A 22,794-nucleotide genomic window follows, 5' to 3' on the forward strand; every position below is an offset into this window, starting at 1 on the left:
GGCTCAGACATTGCTGCCCTTCCCTTCCAGAGAACCTGGATTCAATTCCCAGAACCCACATGGGCAACTCACAACTGTTTGTGCTCCAATTCCAGGGATTCGACACCTCTTCTAGCCTCTGAGGGCATCCGGCATGCACATGGTGCACAGATATACATGTAGATATAACATACATAATATAACATAAGAATAAATAGATACGTTTAAAAAACCTGGCTATTCACTCACTGACTAGCAGATATAGACACACACACACACACACACACACACACACACACACACACACAATATTACATTTTAAGAAGTTAAACTTAGAGGCCGAAAAGAAGGCCTGGAGGTTAAGAGCGCTAGCTGCTCTTCCAGAGGACAGGGCTTTAATTCCCAGCACCCACATGGCAGCTCACAACTGCCTATAATTCCAGTTCCAGGGGATCCAATGCCCTCACACAGACATACACACAGGCAGAGCATCAATGCACATGAAATTTAGAAAAGAAAATAAGTTAAAGTTTAAAAGTGAACTGTTTCCAACCAGAGACCTGAACTATCAGCCAACCCATTCCCCCTTTCACACTGTGTCATGTCTGCAATCCTCACCCTGGTGCCATGAAGCCTCCCAGGGACCTGTCTAGGCTGCCTCTCCACAAGTCAGGTCTTCTGAGAAGTAGGCTCCTATGGAAACCTCATAAAATATGGAAATGAGGAGAAGAGCTTGGGAAGTGTGTCTCGTAACCAGAGTCTTCTTTCCATGTCTGGACTTTGGGTCCGTGCCAGTTGACACTTGAAATACAGTGCAACCAGTTCTCCTAAAGTACAGGTCAGCTTCTATCCCTCCCTTGCTCTAAACCCACCAGATGCCTAGAAGGAATTAGAAAGTCTTAGCCTATCACTTCCATCACTTTGTAACAAGGTTCCTCCTTGCCTTCCCATCCTCACACCCTCACACGCTCTTAAGTAAGAGAGAAAAAAATGGAGAGATAGGTCCCCTTAAGGAGATGCCAGGAAGTTGAGTTAAATAGACAGGGGGTAGGCTGGTGGCTGAATGTGGGCTTCTCCCCTTCCTCCCCTGAGTTTTGCCTCAGGTGTCACCTCCAGTCTAGATGGAGGAGGTGGTGAGGAGGGGTTCCAGATCTTTGAAGAGTAATAAGAAACACAGCCCAGGAGAAGGTGCTCATTATCTAATTATTAAGGGCAAGCCCGCCATACCATGCTGAGTGAGGTAATCCAAACAGAAAAAAACATACATGGTATGCACTCATTGATCAGTGGATATTAGCCCCAAAGCTCGAATTACCCAAGATACAATCCACAGACCACATGAAACTCCAGAAGAAGGATGACCAAAATGTGGCCACTTCAGTCCTTCTTTGAAAGGGAAACAAAAATATTCTTAGGAGGAAATATGTAGACAAAATTTGGAGCAGAGATTGAAGGAAAGGCCATCCAGAGACTGGCCCACCTGGGGATCCAGCCCATACACAGCCACCAAACCCAGACACTATTGCTGATGCCAAGAAGTGCAAGCTGACAGGAACCTGATACAGCTGTCTCCTGAGAGGCTCTGCCAGAGCCTGACAAATACAGAGGCGGATGCTTGCATCCAACCGTGGAACTGAGAACGGGGTCCCCATTGGAGGAGTTAGAGAAAGGATTGAAGGAGCTGAGGGATAGGGAGTTTATGGACAGGAAACCAGGAAAGGGGATAACATTTGAAATGTAAATAAAATATATCCAATAAAACATAAAAAATAAAGGGCAAGCCCCCATGCTTGGCCACCATCTGTTTACTACCAAGTGCTTTCCTATGCCAGGATGGACAATCACCCCACAGGACAGACGTCCTTGGAGCAAAAACCCTTCCTCTATACTCGAAGGGATGACATGCGTGTAGTGCACCATGGACGAGAAGTCACGGCAGAGCCAAAGCCACGGTGTGGCAGAGGTGAGTGCGAGCGCGGTGCAGGCAGGCGGAGCTGTGGGGCTGCCTCATCACCTGCACCCCGGCCCTGGCTTCTCCCCACTGTCGCCTGCCTAGTGGTGCCACTTGCTCTGCACACCCCCATCCCGGACACTCGCTCTTTCCAAGTCACATGGACAGTAAATAAATTAAAATGAACTTAGAGAATTATAAAATCCATATTTAAGTCAGCAAAAATGATGGAAGGAAGGAAGGAGGGAGGGAGGGAGGGAGGGAGGAAGGGAGGAAAGGAGAAGAAATCGCTTAAATGGACGTCAGCCTACTTCAATCAGTTTGGTACATTCCATTTAAACTTTTTCATGTGCATATTGTAAAAAAACACCCTAATTGCTATATAATCCTGCATCCGACAGCAAAGCCCTCCTATGCATTACTTGACCTCGTAATACTATTTCCAGCAACCTCTCAGCATTCTACCAAACCACTTCCTTGGTTCTGGCTATTTGGACTACATGTTTTTACAGGTTTTGTTTTTGTTGTGCAGATCCCAGATGAAACTCTGATGTATTCATCTTTTTTCTGTATTCTTTCCTATTCTTTTCCTGAGACCCACCTTCTAAAAGTGGGATTTTAGAAGGTGTGCGAGCACATCAGAGAATTAGGATATGGGCTATATATCCACACTTTTTTTTTTTTTTTTAAAGGTTATATCAGTTTACAGTACAATGAGCAAAGAAAAAGAATATACATCACATATAAGTTTCAACTTATATGTTTTTTTAAATAAAGAGTTCTGTATTTTAAAATAAAAATGTTAAGAATGTAGTTTTAAACTACATTTTTGTAGTCAATTAGCAGGAAAGATAGTAATAGCATTTTGGGAGGCTGGAGAGATGGCTCAGTGGTTAGAGCACTGACTGCTCTTCCAGAGGTCCTGAGTTCAATTCCCAGCAACCACATGGTGGCTCACAACCATCTGTAATGGGATATGATGCCCTCTTCTGGTGTGTCTGAAGATAGCCACAGTGTACTTATATAAATAAAATAAATAAATAAATCTTTAAAAGGAGGCATTGGGGAAATGCCTAGTGTTTAAGAAAAAGGAAAAAGAAGCAGATAAGATATCTCGTTAAAAACAAAAACAAAAACAAACAAACAAAAAAAACCCCAGCATTTTGGAATTGGAGTAGAAAGTCAGATCTAACTCAACAATCTTTAAGCTTGATGTCCTGCCAGAATCACCTGAGGAGTGTATGTGTGTGTGTGTGTGTGTGTGTGTGTGTGTGTGTGTGTCCCCGCATGTACCCATGAACATGGAGGCCAGAGGTTGACAGCTGCATTTTTTGAGGAGTTTTGTTTTTGGTTTTGTTTTTAATAGTGAATCCCACTAAAGCTCCTTGGAGAAATGGCTGTTTCACGCCTAAGGTAGAAGCGTACAAGAGGACCTTGGGAATATGTTATTCCTGCAAACTAGAAAGGTGGAGAGAGCAATGTTAGCCATCAAAGTGTTCAGAGGCAGTTTATAGGGGGTCACACTGGCCAAAGAGAGGAATTAGAAGGATAAGAGCTGTGAAGGACTAAAGCCCACCAAACACATCAGGATCAACAAGGTTACAAGACCCTGAACGTAACGGTGGCCACACTGGAGGTCAATAGTGATGGCCAGCAGCAGAGTGACTTTGAAAACGAGAGAACCCTACACTTAGTCACCAGTCCCCAGTGAACCGAACCGTGGAGTAAGCAGACAGTCCCCAAGGGGATGTGCTCTCCTAATCAGTGAAAAAGTGATGGCCAATTGCATCTCCAGAGAAATAAAAGTAAAAATCAATGGACTTAGAAACCAACAGCCACTCCTGCCACAAACAGAGACACAAGCAGGCCCCATGTGCCCCTGAGGGATTGCATACAACCTCCTGTTATTTAATCCTATTAATATGCTTAGACTTAAGACCAACCTAGACTCCAGGTCAAATTGCTAATTTTCAGGAAGTGTGACATAGGTGGGGTATAGTTGACAAACCCTAGACTGTGGGTCAGGCTAAAAGAAAGCAATGGTTTCTTTTAAGAAAAGTGAAATTGGGGTATATCCGTGGATTAAATATTGGTTGTTTGACTAAACCTGATTTGGGCTTCACATGAAAAAAAAAAAGAAAACTTTATAAGACAATGGTGAACTCATGAACACAGCCAGGACTTCCGAGATACCAAGGCTTCACTGGTAACTTTTCATGGTACACAAGGCTAAGGTATCGTAGGCTTCTGTTTGCTTGCTTCCCTGTAATTGTGAAGAAAGAAGCTGACTGTGTATAATTAAGGGCCTATGCCTGGGAATTACACAGACTAAAGTGGGTTGGAGAGGCTGGAACCCATTGTACTGTTCCTTCTCCTTTCACACAAGTTTGAATTTTTCTAGAATTTAATCAAAAGGATACTGAGTCCCGGGCCCTTCTCCAGATTTGCTGGACCAGAGATCTGAGTTCCTGAGAGCTGCGTGATTCTTACGGAGTTGGTCTGTGGGCTGGTGGTGTCTGGGAAATTGATTTGACTCAAAGGAGTTGGAGCCTGAGGACAAACAATGTCTTTCCCGGGCTGGGCTCATGGAGAAGCTAAGTTACCTCGCTCTGACCCAGGTCCTTCTTGAGACAACCTGCGGCACCTATGAGCTCTCCATTCCTAAGTAACTCGATGCTCTGACCCAGCTTCAAAGCGCACATCCAGAAGGATCCGGGTCTCCTGGGAGTCGTCAGGGGTCTTTCGTCATGCCTGACGTCATTCTCACGTGGTTGCTTGATCTGTGAGGATTATGGTGTCTGCTGCACGTGCAGGGTGACTCGCAGACAGAGGCTGCTAGATCTGAATAGGATTGTATGGGGGTCACACCCCCAGCCATCCTCCAGTGCCCGAGTGTAGCCTTAGCAAAACCTTCTATATCCTCATTTTCATGTTTTTTTTTCCAGATAAATAACATATAACCTTATAGGGGTTAAGGACGCAGAAGGTTTTGCCAACGATGCCAGGTTTTGAATGACGGACAGTATAGGGAAGCCCCAGTCCCAGAGGTACTGGGACACTGGAGGGGAGGGTGGCCTATATAAAACCTAAGGTGAAGGGAATTGTTTCAGCCTCAGTGGTTGTCTTACTGTTCTATTGCCTTGAAGAGACACTATGACCAAGATAATTCTCATAAAAGAAAGCATTTAACTGGGGACTTGCTTGGTTACTCCATGATCGTTATTGCAGTGGGAAAGTCGGTAATCAGGCAAGCATGGAGCTGCGGGCTCACAGCCGATCCGAAAGCTGCAGGCAGAAAGACAAAGACTGGGCCTGGTGTGGGCTTTTGAAGCCTTAAAACTTGTCCCAAGTGACACTTCTTCTCCAACAAAGTCACACCTCCCGATCCTTTCTAGTTTCGCTAACTGGGGACCAAGCATCAGAACCCACAAGCCCATGTGGGCCATTCCCATTCAGACCTTCACAGTGGTGTTGTCACAAAATGAAGTGTAGATTAGTTCATGGAGAAGGAAGTTAAGACCAATTAACCTTAAGAATGAGCTTCAGTAGGAGGGCAAGACTCGCAGCCATAGGACCATTCTGAGAATGCAGGAGTAATAGCTTGAAAAAGCAGGAGAACCCTCATGTAGAGCATGGGGGCGGGCAGGGAGAATCTTCAGAGAAACTCCCCACGGAGATTTTCCAACTCTTGCAGATTTTCAGGGGATGATGGGAAGTTTCCCATCACATGATTTAATGGAGCATAGCCTATATGCCAAGGAGGCAGGAATTCATAGGACCAAACATTTATCTTGTAGCTATAAAAGGGAAAGGCTGAGCTTGCTCTCCTAACTCACACCCTGAGATCTGTGTCCTCTAACCACAGCAGGGTCTGTCAGTCGCAAGGAGGTGTGGCTTGATTTGAGTGGCAGCCTTAAGGTCCTTGACCTAATACAGAGGTTATAGAAACAGTGGTAGATCGGGTTGTAAAAAGTCATGGCAGGAAAAGGAGGGTTGAATGTCTGGTTTAATGTGGGTCTCTTCTTGGCTTCTGGTGATGGGGGTGTCACTATTAATCTGACAACCTGATCACTATTTGGAAAGAGGCAACCCACATCAAAAGCTCTGACAACAAGTTTGGGTAGCCTCACTGAGGACGAAGAGAGGGATGTCCTCCTCTTCCACATGGCCATGTTTGATGCTCATTCCTGCTACTTTGTAAATAATAAACACAAAATAAGACTTGGAGGTTAGTTTCTGATGAGCTCTCAGTGAAGGGCTTCGGAGCGGTCCATCCCGATCGTCACTTAGAAGATGAATCTGTCAACCTTGTTTTCCTTCACCCAGAACTAGATTCACTGACTCTTCCTAAGGTCTGCTTATTCTCTTCATTAGTTTCTGCTCTGGTTTTTACTATTGCTTACCATCTACTGGGCTTGGGTTTGCATTGTTCTTCCTTTTCCATATTCCCAGGCTGAATCATTAAGACACTTATTTGTGCTCTTGCTGATTTTTTTTATCTTATGCAATCAGAACCTGAAATTTCCCTCCTAGACCTGCTTTCAGTGTGCTTCAGATGTTATGTGTGCTATGTTTTTATTTTCACTATTTCCAAGGTTTCTGTTTGTTTTGATTTCTTCTTTGATGTATTCATCATCCAGTGATCAGTTATTTATCTGCATGAATTTTTGTACTTACTAGTGACTTGTTTACTATTTATTTAAAATCGGAGTGTGGTTAGATAGTAAACATTGTGTTATTCCACTAATGTAGTTATTCATTTTACATCCCTATCACTGCCCCCACTCCAGCGACCACCTCCTTCTTCCTCTCCCTCCACCCCCCAAGTATTCCCCCTGCCTTGGCACACCAAGTCCCTGCAGGATCAGTTGCTTCCTCTCCCACCGAGGTCAGACAAGGTAGCCCAGTAGCAAAACAGATTCCACAGCCTGGCAGTAGCTTTATGGGGAGCCCCCACTCCAGTTGCTGGGGTTCTCACATGAAGACATATTTCTCAGGCAACTGATACCAGAGTGTATGTGGCAAGGGAGTCCCTGTGTGAAGTTTCTGCGAGGGAAAGGACCAATGAGAGGAGAGGGCGCTTCATAAAGTTGCAAACGTGAAACCTGAGTTGCGATAGAGATCTGTTGAAGATGTAAGAATTATTTGACATCTGGCAAGGAGTGCTACGTACAGGGAAGGAGAGAGAGTTGCATGATTCAGGAAGAGAAGCTGGAGGGTAGAGCCTCCTTAGCAGAGGGAAACTGAAATCCCATACTCGGTCATGGTGCTACTGGATTTCTTGCTTTCCCATTTGGGGCTTGGTTTTGCATTCGACCACTATTTCCTTATGTCCACACTGCTGGGCGGTAGAATGACATTGCATGTTTGATGCATGGGATTTGTCTATTGATTTAAAGGGACCTAAAATTAAGAGGTGCCCCTGAGTTTCAAGAGAATCTTTTTATTTTGAAAAAAAAAATCACAAATCAAACCATCTTCCAGTGCACGGTAGAAATCTAGAAACTCACCTGATCGCTCTTCTTTGGAAGAGGACAGTTATAGCTCAGCTTGACTTTTTTATTAAAAACATAGATGTCTTCCCTCCTCCTCACCTGGCCACACATTCATACATAGGGCTACATATTTACACATACACCAAATTAACCCAACAAAATTACACATGAAAACTGAAAACAGGTAAAGTCATTCAAAGGCATGCACTGACGTTATTATATATTTTCTCTCTTATATAAATAGTTCAGTGGTTAAAAAAAAGAAAAGAGGGGGGAAATGGGCTACAAAAGACTCATACTGGGTGTCTTTGGCTCTGTGCCTCAGCTGTCAGAGGAAATCAGTGAGTGTCTGGGGACATGGTTGCCACTCGGCATGGTTTATGCAGTGGGGTTGCTTTAGACCCACAGATTTCTCCAGATGACTAAACCAGTTACTTCAGTCATCTAGAGAGCCTGCCAAAATCTCCCCTGCTTCACAGAGACCAGAAATCTCCCCAGCTGGGAACAAGCAATTTCATCCAATTTGAATTCCTTTTAAAAACAGTGTGTCACAAATTCCCAGGGCTGGCCGAGGTGTGGTATATACTCATTTCCCAACATCACGGGTCTAAAACAATGGGGTTTTGTTTATTTGGGGGTTTTGTTGTTTTGTTTTGTTTTTCAAAGAAAGCTGATAATATTCATCGTTGAACTTTAAAATGTTTATATTCCTTGACCCAATAGTTCTCATATGTAAAAATAACTCCAAACTTTTTATGTGTACTAACAAAGATATCAGACGTAGTGACAGTCGCCGCAGCGTTGTGTAGAATGGGAGGAAAGAAACCAGGGAAGGCTGCTAGCAGGATATTGGCAAAGTAAATTAAAGTGAGTGATCTGATCATTAAGTACCCCACAGTTCTCTTCTCAATATTGGGGGGAGGGGGGACTCTATCTCTTCTCAACATTGATAGGGAGGGGGCGGAATCTGTCAGGTAGTCCCTCTCTGGAATCTGAACCTCTAGCCAAAACAAGAGGCTGCAGACTGGAGCTTCAACCATCCCTGGCGGGGACCTGCTGGATTGCCCTTGGCTGGTTGCTAAACGGTCTGCTCTCTCCAGTCCTGCAACATCCCACGACTGATTTTCCGGCTCCGTTGTCAATTCTCTGCCCCTAAACAGGTCTTCCAAGAGACTTCATTTTTAATATAGCTAGAGACCGTCTACTTTTAATCAAAAGACACCCTGAAATTTGCCTAACGAGTTCCAAAGAGTTTTCCGAAGTGTCTGGCAGTGTTTTACCCTCCTGAAATCGGGTTCAGAAATGCCATCCTCTGGCTGCGGAGACACTGTACGCATGCGCGGTCCTGAGAAGGGTTCCTGCAAAGCAGCTTGCTTAGCGCAACATAGATAATCCCACAAGTAGGCTTTCCGACTACTCTACTAACCCTCCGCTGTGAGGCAGGAGGGAGGTGGTGGCGGCAGATGGCAGCGAACTGAAGACAGGAAGAGTCATTGTGTAGTAGACAGGTTCCTCGTGTGCCAGCAAGAGCAAGACGTCCTGGTCATCTGCTGGCGGGAGGTCTCGGCATAAGAAGCCAGGTGAAGTCAATCTGCGTGAAGACTTAAGTCTGTTGTGTGTAGGAACCACAGGGTCCAAGGAAATGAGGAGACCGCTTCAATTATTTAGACAGCCACTACCTATTGGGACAGAGCTAGCTAGATACCTTCCGCCCGATCACATTAACCTGGCTCCTCTCTGGTTTCCCTGCTGCTCTCCTCTTCCCCATCCTGTCTGCACAGTGGTCAGAGAGATCTTTTCAAACTGCATCTTGCTGCCCTTGCAGAAAATACCAGGCTGTACTTGGCTCCTCTTGAAGCAGCCTCCATTCCTCCCGGTACCGCAGTGCCTCCTGTTCATCAGTGCAGGGGTACTGTGTCTCTCCCGTTCCCACAACCAGCTACTGAACCCTCAGCTCAGGCACTGCCACCTTCCTTTTGACTACCTGTCGTTTCCCTATCATACTGTTTTCCATTTTTGAGAACATTCTGCCATCCAACGCCATCCTGTTCAATTTTGGGCCCAGCCCCTCCCATTACTGAGTTCCTCCACAGTGGATTTCTCTGTGGGAGTCCACCTATACAAAAGGTAATAAAAATCTTGAGTATAGCTGCCAAAATCACTTTACATACAAACTACCTAAAAAACTCAGATTCATTCGTGCATGAGAGTGGTGACTAGCCTTCCATACCCTGGCCCCAGTCTTCTTGAATTGGGCAGTTTTATCAAAGGATACACATCACGCATTAAAATGTACCTTAAGCAGTGAAGAGACACATCATTCTAGATAAAACCAGGTTATTTTTTTTTTTCAGCTTGTTTGCAACACACTCTGCAAAGAAAAAAAGCTAAAAGCTACAGAGAAGAAATCTGGAGAGGACATTGTCCCCTCCCCAAAAGGCCACCACAGGTACATCTTTCATTTCAGTGAAGGAAAACTATAAAAAGGCACGGGAGCTTCTGCAAGACTATCAACATCCCACAATCCCCTGGGGTATCAGGCAAAGACACAATATAAACCAACCAAGGGTGCAAGTGTAACATCAGATACCACATTAGATTAGATTGCAGCTTTCTTCCGATCATCTGAGTTCTTTAAGGTAGAAGGTTCTTGGGAAAGTGACAGTCTGTGTCACTAAGGACTTTGAATTCCACTATGGCATCTGGCACCAAAAATCACTCAAACTCAAAAATCCCAAGTCAATTCTTCAACAGAGTCAGAAAGAGCAATTTGCAAATTCATATGGAATAACAAAAACAAAAACAAAAACAAAAAAAACAGGATAGCCAAAACTATCCTCAACAATAAAAGAACTTCTAGGAGAATCACCATCCCTGACCTCCAGCTATATTACAAAGCAATAGATAAAAACTGTATGGTACTGGTACAGAGACAGGCAGGTAGATCAATGGAATAGAATTGACCCAGAAATGAACCCATATACCTATGGTCACTTGATCTTTGACAAAGAAGCTAAAACCATCCAATGGCGAAAAAAAAAAAGACAGCTTTTTCAACAAATAGTACTGGTTTAGCTGGAGGTCAGCATGCAGAAGAATGCAAACTGATCCATTCTTATCACCCTGTACAAAACTAAAGTCCAAGTGGATCAAGGACCTCCACATCAAACCAGATACACTCAAACTAATAGAAGAGAAAGTGAACAAGAACCTCAAACACATGGACGCAGGGAAAATTTCCTGAACAGAACACCAACAGCTCATCCTCTAAGATCAAGAATCGACAAATGGGACCTCATAAAATTGCAAAGCTTCTGTAAGGCAAAAGACACTGTCATTAGGACAAAACAGCAACCAACAGATTGGGAAAAGATCTTTACCAATCCTACATCTGATAGAGGGCTAATATTCAATATATACAAAGAACTCAAGAAGTTAAGACTCCAGAGAATCAAATAACCCTTTTAAAAATGGGCTACAGAGCTAAACAAAGAATTCTCAACTGAGGAGTATCAAATGGCTGTGAAGCACCTAAAGAAATGTTCAACATCCTTAATCATCAAGGAAATGCAAATCAAAACAACTCTGAGATTCCACCTCACTCCAGTCAGAATGGCTAAGATCAAAAACTCAGGTGACAACAGTTGCTGGCAAGGATGAGGAGAAAGAGGAACACTCCTCCATTGTTGGTGGGATGGCAAGCTGGTACAACCATTCTGGAAATCAGTCTGGAGGTTCCTCAGAGAATTGGACATTACACTACCTGAGGACCCAGCTATACCACTCCTGGGCATATACCCAAAAGATGCTCCAACATACAACAAAGACACATGCTCCACTATGTTCATAGCAGCCTTATTTATAATAGCCAGAAACTGGAAAGAACCCAGATGCCCTTCAACAGAGGAATGGATACAAAAATTATGGTACATCTACACAATGGAATACAACTCAGCTATTAAAAACAATAACTTAATGAAATTCTTAGGCAAATGGATGGAACCCAGTCACAAAAGAACACATATGGTATGCACTCACTGATAAGTGGATATTAGCCCAAAAGCTTGGATTATCCAAGAAACAATTCACAGACCATATGAAGCTCAAGAAGAAGAGAGATCAAAGTGTGGATGCTTCAGACCTTCTTTGAAGGGGAATAAAAATACAGGAGAAATTATGGAGATAAAGTGTGGAGCAGGGACTGAAGGAAAGGCCATCCAGACACTGCCCCACCCGGGGGATCCATCCCACTTACAGCCACCAAACCCAGACAATACTGCAGACGCCAAAAAGTGCTTACTGGCAGGAGCCTGATGTAGCTGAGAGGCTCTGCCAGAGCCTTACAAATACAGAGGCAGATGCTCACAGCCAACCACTGGACTGAAAATGGGGTCCCCAATGGAGGAGTTAGAGAAAGGTCTGAAGGAGTTGAAAGGATTTGCAACCCCATAAGAAGAAATTATCAACCAATCAGATCCCCCAGAGCTCCCAGGGACTAAACCACCATCCCCAGAGAACACAGAGATGGACCTATGGCTCCATCCGAATATGTAACAGAGGATGGCCTTGTTGGGCATCAATGGGAGAAGCCCTGGGTCCTGCCAAGGCTCCATGCCCCAGTGTAGGTAGGTAGGGGAGGTGGGAGTGGGTGGATGAGCACCCTCATAGAAGTGGGGGTAGGGATGGGGGTGACACAGTAGGTTTCTGGAGGGGAAACCGGGAAAGGGGATAACATTTAAAATGTAAATTTTAAAAAATCCAATAAAAGGAAAAAGTATCACCCACCCCAACTCTTCGCTGAACAGGACACTGTGGGTGCCTGGGCCATGATTATAAGCCACAGATGTTTTAGAGAGCTATCGTGGACGGCCGAGTCCTGACACTGAACAGATGTGATGGATGGAGTAGGAAACACTATTCTTAACCCCAGACCGTGTTCCGCTCTCCGCAACTGTTAACTCTGGCCTTATCATTTAATATCCACATGTAAAAGTTCCTCTAGATTTCATCCCAAAAGACATGCACATATTCTAGAAAGCTTTAACAAGTTCTTATGTCAATCATGAGAACAAACAAGTAAAATGATCAGCCCCCACTTAAAGACTTTCTGTAACATACCTGCTATTTAAGTCAAATTAAGCACGCTTCAGGGCAATCAATTCAGAATTAAACCACTATTTTTAGACACAGATGCAGATGCTCCTTGGGAAATATTTGATGAGTGATCCCTCTGCCCTGTGGCACTCATCCATACAGAATAGGCAGTGCTGGGCGTACTACAGAACATTCTGTGAAACATAAGCTACACAGGCATCTAACTTTGGAGCTTGCAGGGCTTATATTCATGCTAGCTAAATATTACAGCAGTTAGAAAAGATAGCTCCTTATTAATAAAACTTTCCAGTGTCTAACGCCTCACTACACTTCACGGGAGAGGCCTGTGAAGATACACCAGCCTTTATTGCAATAGTAGCACAGCAAATTTGATGAACAGCAGTTTCCTGAACCCTTAAATAGACTGGTCACACCCAGTATCCCAGTGTTGTAAAATACGCTGAAACAGACAATAACCCCAACCAGTACCACTTCTCAGAACGGGACTATTCAGCGGCTGTCTGCGGTGAGGAGTTTACTCAGTGTGGTGCTTCAACTCTAGGGAGCCAGCACATGACGCTTTCAATCAGGTAGGCTCCTCCAGATTCCTGTTTTACATCGTAGTAAACTCCAAAGGAGCTTTGCCAAAGTCCTGAGGACATTCCCTCAAAGCTGTCATTTCTGAATAGAATCTAAAGTGTGGGTTCCTTTTCAAATTCCATATAGTCACAGATCTCTTCTGAAAGCAGTTGTAGGGCACTTTCTTCTGCCTAATCTGAAGCTACAGACTCCGACTTGCAAATATACATAAAACACAAATGTGATCACACCCGCTTAACCCTCTTTCTTTTCTTAGGGGGCTTTATTGTCAATCTTATGTACAGTGCATATCTTATGTAACAGTGCTCAGCTCTGTTAATCTGTGTAGATCTTGTATAAACCTTGAACTTGTACAGCAAATCCCACACCATCCTTGACCAGGTTCATCCCACACCGTATTTCAGCCGCTCATGGTCAGAATTCCTTCTAGACATCTTGACTAGTGGAATTCCACACAACTGACAGGAGGTATTTTTACTTTATATTGTTCTTATTTTGAATCAGGATCTTACCATGTAACTCTGGCTAGCCTGAAACCCACTATGTAGACCAGGCTGGCCTCAAACTTCCCTGCCTCTGCCTTCTAATTGGGACTAAAGGTGTGTACCACCACGTCAGACATTAACAAATGTTTTCTTCAAAAGGAAGGGAAAACAAAACATTATCCTGGGCTATCATATCACCAAGTGGTCAGTACCGTACAACACACATACCAACAGACCAGAATTTAAGAAACGTAATGTAATGATTCTTTATTAGAAATATGAGTGCTTTGAAATGTTTTTACTGACTACAGGGTGCTTTGGTTCCCAGGAACACTGAGTGTGTATTAAGTGTCGATAAAGACAGCCCTGTGCCAGCAGCGTACACCTCACAGTAACTAAAGTTATCGCCCTCAGTTTCTAGGTGAGAAAAAACATCACCGCCCACACCCACGAGTCCACATCCGAGGCTCTTCTGCCTCCTCCTCACTGCTACACGTCGCACAACGCCAAGTTTTCAAGTTTTAATGACACAAAAGGACGTCCGCTCTAAAGCAATCTGAAAATGCTGTGTTTCCTAAAACAGGGAAAACAACCTTAAAAAAAAACACAATCAGCGATTTATCTTCCCCTCTTCTGGTAGAAAGTAAGTATCAAAGCAATCACAGAGCTTGGCAAGTACTAAAGCCACGCCTTTCCGCCAGGCAATAAAGAAACCAGACAAGCGTCCGAGCGCATCCGTTAGTACTAGTCCAGTGCGGTGTCCAAGTCAGTTCGCTTCTTCCTCAGTGTATTTCAGTAGCATCCCAGGCTATGACGTGCTGGTGTGAAATGACATCACACAAACCACTAAAGAGACCACAGAGCACACCAAGTTGTACAAACGGTAAAGAATTTTAATTAAATGATGTTTATATTTCACTTTCTAGATTAGTCAAACAGCAACAAAGTAGACCATGGCTACAGGGCGGGCAGAGGAGAGGGGACTCAGGTACAGTGTCAGTTTTGCAATGAAAGCGTTATAGAGGTTGGTCGCACAACAATGTGAGCACACCTAACACCAGCAAATGGTACAGTTAAAAATGCTTCAGATGGTAAATTCTGTCAAGAGCATTTTATCACAACTAAAAATAAACAAAACCTTAAAAAGGAACCAGGAGGTTTTAGTGTGATGACGCCATGTTATGTTTAAAAACAAAACAGGTATAACGAGCTGATATTTATAGGTTGGTGGTGAGATAGCCATTGTTGTTTTCCTCGGTGACATAAACAGAACAGACTTCCTTAACAAAGAAAATAAGGGTGTGAAATTTCCTAATTAGTAGGGAATCACCTATCATGAAACTATCTGGTGAGAGTTTAAGTGCGTAAAACATAGTGGCTCTGTTGCTACAGCGAACAGACAAAGCTCCTCCCATCACCAGTCTGCATGGGAGAAAACTGCTGAAAGCTAGATTGCCACATAGAATTCCCGTTAGAAAACTGTACACAGAAAATTACATACGCAGTCTACATTTACTATGAAAACAATGGATTTTATTTAAGTAATTAAAAGTTAAAAGAAAAACAAGTGAATTCTACACACTTTGCTTGCAACTGTGCAACTGATCTTTCCGTAGAGAGCGATACGGTGCCAGTCTCATCCGGAAGGCAGCTCACTAGCCTTCCATGGCATCTGTCCCACTGCAGGGCACTTCAGCTGAGCCATTCTACAAATCTGTCTTCTCTGCTATTTCAGAGACTCAACATACAAGAGCCTGAAGTAAAAAGGATAAAAACCGCTGACACTCTAAGCACAATTACATATGAAAGTGAACGAGGACGTTTTCTCTACAAAACTATACATATAAACATACCATTTACATTAGAACTGCAGGAGGTGGTACTGGATAAAGGAGGCATTAACATTTGAACAATGGAACAAGGCTCACTTTGAACAGCAGCACATTCCCACCCCTTCGTCTACCACTACACTTCCCTGGGATTTGTCTTCTCGTATTAGCTAAGTCTTAGGAAGTTGGTAACAAAAACAGGAAAAAGTCCAAAATGATGATAAACACTCCCTAAAATCTATTCCAAAACATGCCCGTGAAAGTGTGAAAACCCTAAACATTTTGTTAAATGTGAGCTTTTCATCACAAGACCCTTTAAACTTATTCCGTCTTCACGAATACCTGCATTCAAGTCTTTGTAGGCTTGCCCACTACAAGTCAGAAGAGAAAACAACAAACACTAGCTTATTTTGAAAATGCAGTGTTAGAAAAGCGGTAGTTAATTTTTGAAGACAACTTTCTCTGCTAAAGAAATCACACAGCTGTGGTCATAAGAATAGGTTAACTCATTCTGGCAACAGGTTTATCTATTTATTTTTAACCATAATCAACTATTTTCATGATCATGCAACTTCTCAGAACTTATACCACCGTCAAGGCAAAAGTGTATAGGGTATTTCTAATAAACCTACATTTGATCATGAACAGAATTTCTTTTAAGGTATTTTTCAAGTACTCAAGAATATTAAAGAATGGGAAAAACACAGAGGTCAGAAGCAAGTATTTCTCCCAACACTCTTTATCTAGAATACAGTTCTCATAGGAATGGTCTGCAATGAAGAAAATTAGGTCAGCATAGAGAAAGAAATTTCTGCAAAATTTAGCAAAAAAAAGCCAAAAATACTGTGAACCAAATAAAAGGATCCTTTGGGATCAGGGCTTTGTGCCTCACTAGTTCCTTAACCTCTAGCTCACCACAGTGAGAATCCCCCACATGCTGACTCCTAGGAAAACGAAAAAACAAAAACTACCCGCACAATCCTTGTTAGTCTCAGGTCTCTCTCTTTGGTAAGAAAGCAGCCAACATGTCACTTCCACCCCATTAGAGAGAAGTGCAACGGCATCGGGTGGTAGGGAATCCCTGTGTGAGGAACGCTGTGATGAACAGAGCGTCTCCTCACACACATGGTTAGGAGAGGCCAACAGCTGTGCGGTACATAGCGGTTACCATCTTTCCTATAACTCTCAGATCATTTATGAATATTTAACTCACAGAAATTATGCTAAGTGTTCTTTAGATATGAAAACTAAGCTATAATTAAAAATACGTAGAACAGCTTCCTTCTTGTAAGACCCATTTCTGATCCCTGTTTATGAGACAGGATCTCTCTGCTGCCCAAGGTGGTCTCAACTCCTGAGCATACATACAGTCACGTAGCCTCAATGCTGGGATAACAAGCGTATGAATCCATTGTGAATTTTAACAGCTTATTCTAGATGGTTCCTCATAAAGAAAAATGGGAAATAATCTAGTTAATGCTATTTACAATTCAAGAAAACAAAATCCAACGCAACCTAATATATACATTAAAGAACTCCAAAATTCATTCTATCAGGTCAAGTAACTCTCTGCCTACCCAAAAGAAAGCTGGTTTTATCCATTCCAAAATTAACTATAATAGTTACAACATGGATCTAATGAAGTAGAAAACACTACAAATAAACACCCAAAACCAAGCTAAAATGTTGTAATCAAGAGAGAAAAGTAACTACCCTTCGTAACTTGCCTGAAAAAAAGAAAATCACTTTCTGACCAATTATTTCTTTGTCTATCTAAAAACTCAGGGAATGAGGAAACCACAACTAACGGCAATTGGACACTATTTTTCTTAAAAGAAAGATGATATAAAATGCCATTCTCCCAGACAATGAACACAGGAGGAAAATGTGTTCTGCTTGTAATGGCTGTATTTATATAGATCTTTAAGGATCAGCACCAAATGTTCACATTAATTATTCTGAGCAACTTTAAGGAATTAGCATTTCCTAATAGAGGAGGTAAACAAAGGACTGAATATTTTCATGCTAAGAACCACGATGTAAAGCAGTGTGACTGGCTCATCTCGAAAGCTGCTGTAGATGTGTCGGAGAAGGAAAAGACATGCCTTACTCTATGTACAGCTGATATGACTACTCCCCAAATCACGGGGAGAAGACGCCTTATTTTGTGATTGGGCAAGATTAAGTAAACAAGGTGAAAAGATTTTAAAAGAATAAGTTAAATCCGAACAATCCATTATTACCGAAAAAACACAAAACACTGCACAAAGTACCTAGATGCAAACCTGAAAGCAAGACTGACAGACCCTGAGGCCGCTCAAGTCCACACCTCCTTTACACTATACTCTCTGCGGGGCTGGGATCGACACTCACAAGGTTTCCTATTGCTTCCCCAGGCCACTGCCAAGTTCTTCCTGTTTATAATAGAATTCAACTCTGGTTTAAGTCAACTTTTTACTTAAATTTATAAACCATTGAATGTTAAAATTGCCTGAAAACCATTTAATTTTTTCAATTTTTATTTAAAGCTGTACTTCAAACCAAATCCTTCAAATCAAAAAGCTGTTTCAAACAAATTTGTACAAATATCATGATACCAGTGTTTTAAAGATAACCTACAGACAATTATAAAAAAGCAACTATTATACAAAAGAATTCTATGGTAAACTGTTTTTATAAAACCTTTTATAAATAAACTTGTTTCATGATAGAAGATAAAAATTAAATTAACCCTAAATACGTTAATTGCTCTGAAGATGGGCTGAGTGTTTTGAAGTCACATTGCTTCTTTGAGAAAGGGCGTTTGAACCAGGCACTACAGTAACAGATGCACACCGTACCCTCTCACTCGAGCCCTCTCATTTCCGGGTTTGAAACCCTTTTTCCAGAAATGGATAAGCAAAACCTACCAAACAGGAGTGCTGGGTCCCTTAACTTTTGGAAGTCACTTTAGTAACTATAAAGCACTAGCTACTTGAACATTGGAGTTTGTAAAGTGCACTAGGGATAAGAAACAGCAATGGTGCCAAATTCACTTGGTAGGTCTTTAAGGGACTTGGTGTCACCAACTGGGCAAAAAAACAACATTATAGTTTTCTGTTCAGATTTTATTTGAAATCTAATTCAAATTGTCAAAGCTACAAAAGGGGGGAAGACATCTGTATTATGTGTCTAAGTCACAACATCCTAAAACAAAATACTACTACTGCCAGCAGATCCGTTGTACACATTTCTGATGAAATTCATTAGCACAATAAAAATTTCATCTTGAGAAAACAGCCACAACAAAAGTAATTTATACAATATAAAACAATGACAGGTCTACAGGTGCAGTTACTCATGAGTTTACACATGCATTCACAAACAAACAAACAAACAAACCCAGGAATGCTCTTTCATTAGAATTTTTCTTGTTTTTGTGTGTATGGTTTTTTTTTTATTAAAAAAACAAAACAAAAAAAAACCATTCAGGCACAAAACAAACTTGCATTTCCAATAAGTGACAGCATCTTAAAAATATATGTCAGTGTTTGTTTTTCTTTGACTTTTTATGAGACCTGTGTGGAGACCGGGACTGAGATCTGGATTTCTTCCCTGACTTCTTCGGGGACCTAGACCGAGACCGCCTAGACCTTTTAGGTGTCCTTGAACCAGACGGTGACCTGTAAACAAACAAGAACAATGCTTAAGTAACCAGCTACCAAAACTGCTCACATTCTTACACGGCTTAAAATGAGCTGTTAAGAGGGCGTATAAGCCACTAACTAAATAAAACAGCCAACTCAAATGTATTCTTTACTATGTATACACACATGGATTTATTTTACACTTATTATTCATGAGTAATCAGTACAGTATTTGTTTTATAATGGTTGACTGGCTTTTTCTCTCTCTCTTTTTTTTTCTTTCCGGAGCTGGGGACTGCACCCAGGGCCTTGCGCTTACTAGGCAAGCGCTCTACCACTGAGCTAATAATCCCCAACCCCACAGTATTTGTTTTAAAAGACAGATTTCTGAGCCTTTATCCTGCTCCAGTGAGAATGTGTGTGTTTTTAATAAGCTCTCCAGGTAACTGATTACCCCCTCCTCCCAATTTGAACCTCTAATCCACAAGATAAAATACAAAGAGCCAACTAAAACATCCATGCAACTTGAAAAGCAAAGAAGCTGCGTATTCTATAATTTTGAGGGATAAATATTTTCATTCAAGGCCAACTTTTATAATATAAACAACATAATTTGGTGTTTGTGATACAGGGTCTCACTATGTAGCCCTAGCCAGCCTATGCCTCCAGGTAATGAATGGGATTAATGGCATCTGCCACTACACCTGACACCAGAAATTTTGTTAAGTTTTATATATATAAAAATACACATACATATACATCTACACATACACACGTGCGTACAAGTGGGAAAAGGAGAAAGTCTATGATTATGATAATGAAGTATTAGCATATAAACTCAGGTGCAGCTGTGAAGAAAAGGCCCCTCTGTGACATCAAATAAAAGGCTGAACTTAGGGGTTGGGGCTTTAGCTCAGTGGAAGTGAAGCAATTGCATAGCAAGCACAAAGCCCTAGGTTCGGTCCCCAGCTCTGAAAAAAAAAAAAAAAAAAAAAAGAAAAAAGAAAAAAAAAAAAAGGTTGAACTTAAAATGTAAACTGTTAAAGAACACACTGAAGAGACAATAAACAGTATTCTATCTCCCTACCCAAACACTTATTTCTGTAGGGAAGGGGTGTTCTTTTTCAGCTTTAACAAACTCTATTTATTATACAGAAATAAAGAAAAAAATAAACACAGCTCCCCAACCCCCAAATGTGGACATATGAAAATCCTTGGTCAGTTTTTAACTTGCTAGACTTCTATACTTGAACCATGACAAAAACCGAGGGGAACAAGAGAGATAACACAAGATAAGAGTGCCATTTCTCTGTTTTTCTCAAATGGTTAAAAAAAAAAGTGGCACGCACATTACTCTGAAGCTTGTGGAATTATCTAAGTGGTAATTGACACAGGCACAACTGACTTGCACTTACCTTTTGGCTTTTTTGCTAGCATCTCTAGGAGAGTCTTTGTGAGAGGACCTGGACCGAGAGCTTTCTTTATGAGACCTTTCTGACCGTTCGGACCGCTCTGATTTGGGTGATGGGGATTTCACTCGTCGACCACTGCTACTTCGAGATGGGCTGGGGGAGGTGCTATGTCGTCTCTTCCTACAAAACAAAGCACATACAAACTCCCTAAGTGGCAAAGACCTAGGCATTCCAGCTGTAAATTTTACTAACTAGCTACCAGTGTCTCCCAGCGTATGCTGACTTAACTCTCACTAGCCATTTTAGTCTCATTTTCCAACAATGTTAATTGTCCTTTATTTAATGAACAAGTAAGTCTTTAGACAGCTTGCCCAAAAACAAATGAACTCAACTAAATTCAGTTTTCTTTTGCTGTAATGATTAGTAGGAAGATGAAGTAAGTCTGACCTTTCTGCATTGGAAAACAATGAAGGTTTATTTTTTCAATGCTAATTTGTTAATGTGGTTCTTTTACTACAGCTAAATGATACAATTCAGAGCCCAGGACACTGTGCTGGCTAATTATAACTAACTGCTTGGAGGTGAAGTGAACTAAAAGAAATGGAAGCATTTGAGTAGGTAGAGCATGTGAGTGAAAGGTACAGAGGGATTATCTACACGATTTTTGTAACTCTTCTATAAAAAAAAAATTATACACATAGCCAAGTTCTATACATAATCAAGATAGAAAAGACCAGTTAGTATAACTTTGTTATTTATAAGTACATACAGAGTGAGTAAGCCAGGTTTCTCATTTGCAACCACTCTTTGTAATGTGGAAAACTTTGGTTCTGTTTACTAAGGCAAATGCTTCACTACACTTAGGCACTTAAAACCACAAAAGTAAGAAACATGAGGTGACTCAGCACGTGAGAGCACGAGAGCTTTCATTTTATCACCATCGCCATCACTATCCAGCTATTACTATGCCTGATCCTCTGGGACCTACAAGGCAGAAGGAAAGAACCAACCCCCACAAGTGTCTCTGACTCCACAGGACACAGTGGCAAGCATAAACCCCTCTCCCCCAACTAAACAAATGAAAAAAAGTTAAAAAACTCAAAAGAGAAAAGCTGAAACAAATGACTTAACATGATAAGCAAGTCACGATCTCTTCTATCCACGGTCTCCTTTCAGAACAGAAAAGAAGATGCCTACAGTGGCAGCAACAGGAGATACAACAAGCTGTTACTTAAGCCGTGAGGTTGATACCCGATAGTGTAACTGAATTCCTGTGGTGAATTAAGGCTAAGATACCGCATGAACCAAGTAAAGAGATGATGTCCTAATTACTTAAGCCAAGTAGCAGCCAACAGCCCTGAGTCTCAGCTAACTCCGCCTCCTACAGGCGAAGTCAAACGTGTTTATTGTGAAAACTTCCTATGGTTTGTTGATACTGATAATGGAAATACCTTAAAATCAAACAGCACTCCAAATCTTAAAACAAAGCAGACTACCTATCATGTGCCATACCTCTCTTTTCTCGTTGGAGTACATTCATCCTTTTCCTTCTTGTCTTTGGATCGAGATTCCAATTTTTCTTTATCTTTTTTGTCTCTTTCTCGTTCTCTTTCTAATTCTTTCTCCTTCTCCTGTTTTGTTTTTAAAAAAAAAAAAATATTTAGTTCCTTAAAGAAATATATCATTCTAGGTTATCCCATGTATTTAACTGTATTTTTTTCTTTTAGGAATTTTTAAAATACTAATTAAAGGATGATCTCATTTTCAAAAATCATCTACCCTTTCAGTCAACTAGTCATTTCTTATCAACTAAATCATCATCATCATCATCATCATTATCCTTGTACAGCAGCTAAATATTTACTGTTTATCATATCCAAATAATACAGTAACAATTCCCCATGTCCCAACCATTATGTGACCTTTTACAACACCATTACTCTCACTCTAGATACAGAGCACTGGACTCAGAAAGGTCCAGTGCAATGGCCACAGTCACAACAGACAGTCAGGAACTCAAAGAGCTCCGTCCCTCTTCATTCCTACCACATCAAAATGGAAGGACAAGTAGGGAGAGGGGAAGGAAAGAGGAAGATGGGAAGGGTAGAGAAGGAAGAGACAAAGGCACAAAAAAAGCTAACACGACCGTCTCATCACATACTGAAGAAAGCAATTCTACCTAAATATAGCAGACTCTTAATAAATGAGTTCTTCTTATCAAAGGTTTTATAAGTAATTATAAAAAGTTTAATCCTAACTTAGAAACTGATTACATAATTATATAAACCAAAAAATAAATGCTTAGCTCTAGTTCTCCTAACTG

General features: G+C 41.7%; 1 protein-coding gene across 5 annotated transcripts in view; it reads right to left on the reverse strand.

The window, feature by feature from the left end:
* Nucleotides 1-17,934: 17,934 nt before the first annotated feature.
* The window catches only part of U2surp (U2 snRNP associated SURP domain containing), a 53,852-nt gene continuing 48,992 nt past the window's right edge, over nucleotides 17,935-22,794 (reverse strand). For all 5 annotated transcript variants that reach the window (XM_032909936.1, XM_032909935.1, XM_032909938.1 and 2 more), the window contains 3 exons: nucleotides 21,984-22,102; nucleotides 20,475-20,651; nucleotides 17,935-19,095 (listed from right to left, as the gene is read on the reverse strand). In XM_032909936.1, the coding sequence (XP_032765827.1) occupies nucleotides 18,957-19,095; nucleotides 20,475-20,651; nucleotides 21,984-22,102 (435 nt within the window). In that variant the 3' untranslated portion in view covers nucleotides 17,935-18,956. The remainder of the gene's footprint in view (nucleotides 19,096-20,474; nucleotides 20,652-21,983; nucleotides 22,103-22,794) is intronic.

Source organism: Rattus rattus, chromosome 8 (genome assembly GCF_011064425.1).
Source record: "Rattus rattus isolate New Zealand chromosome 8, Rrattus_CSIRO_v1, whole genome shotgun sequence".
Classification (NCBI taxonomy): domain Eukaryota; kingdom Metazoa; phylum Chordata; class Mammalia; order Rodentia; family Muridae; genus Rattus; species Rattus rattus.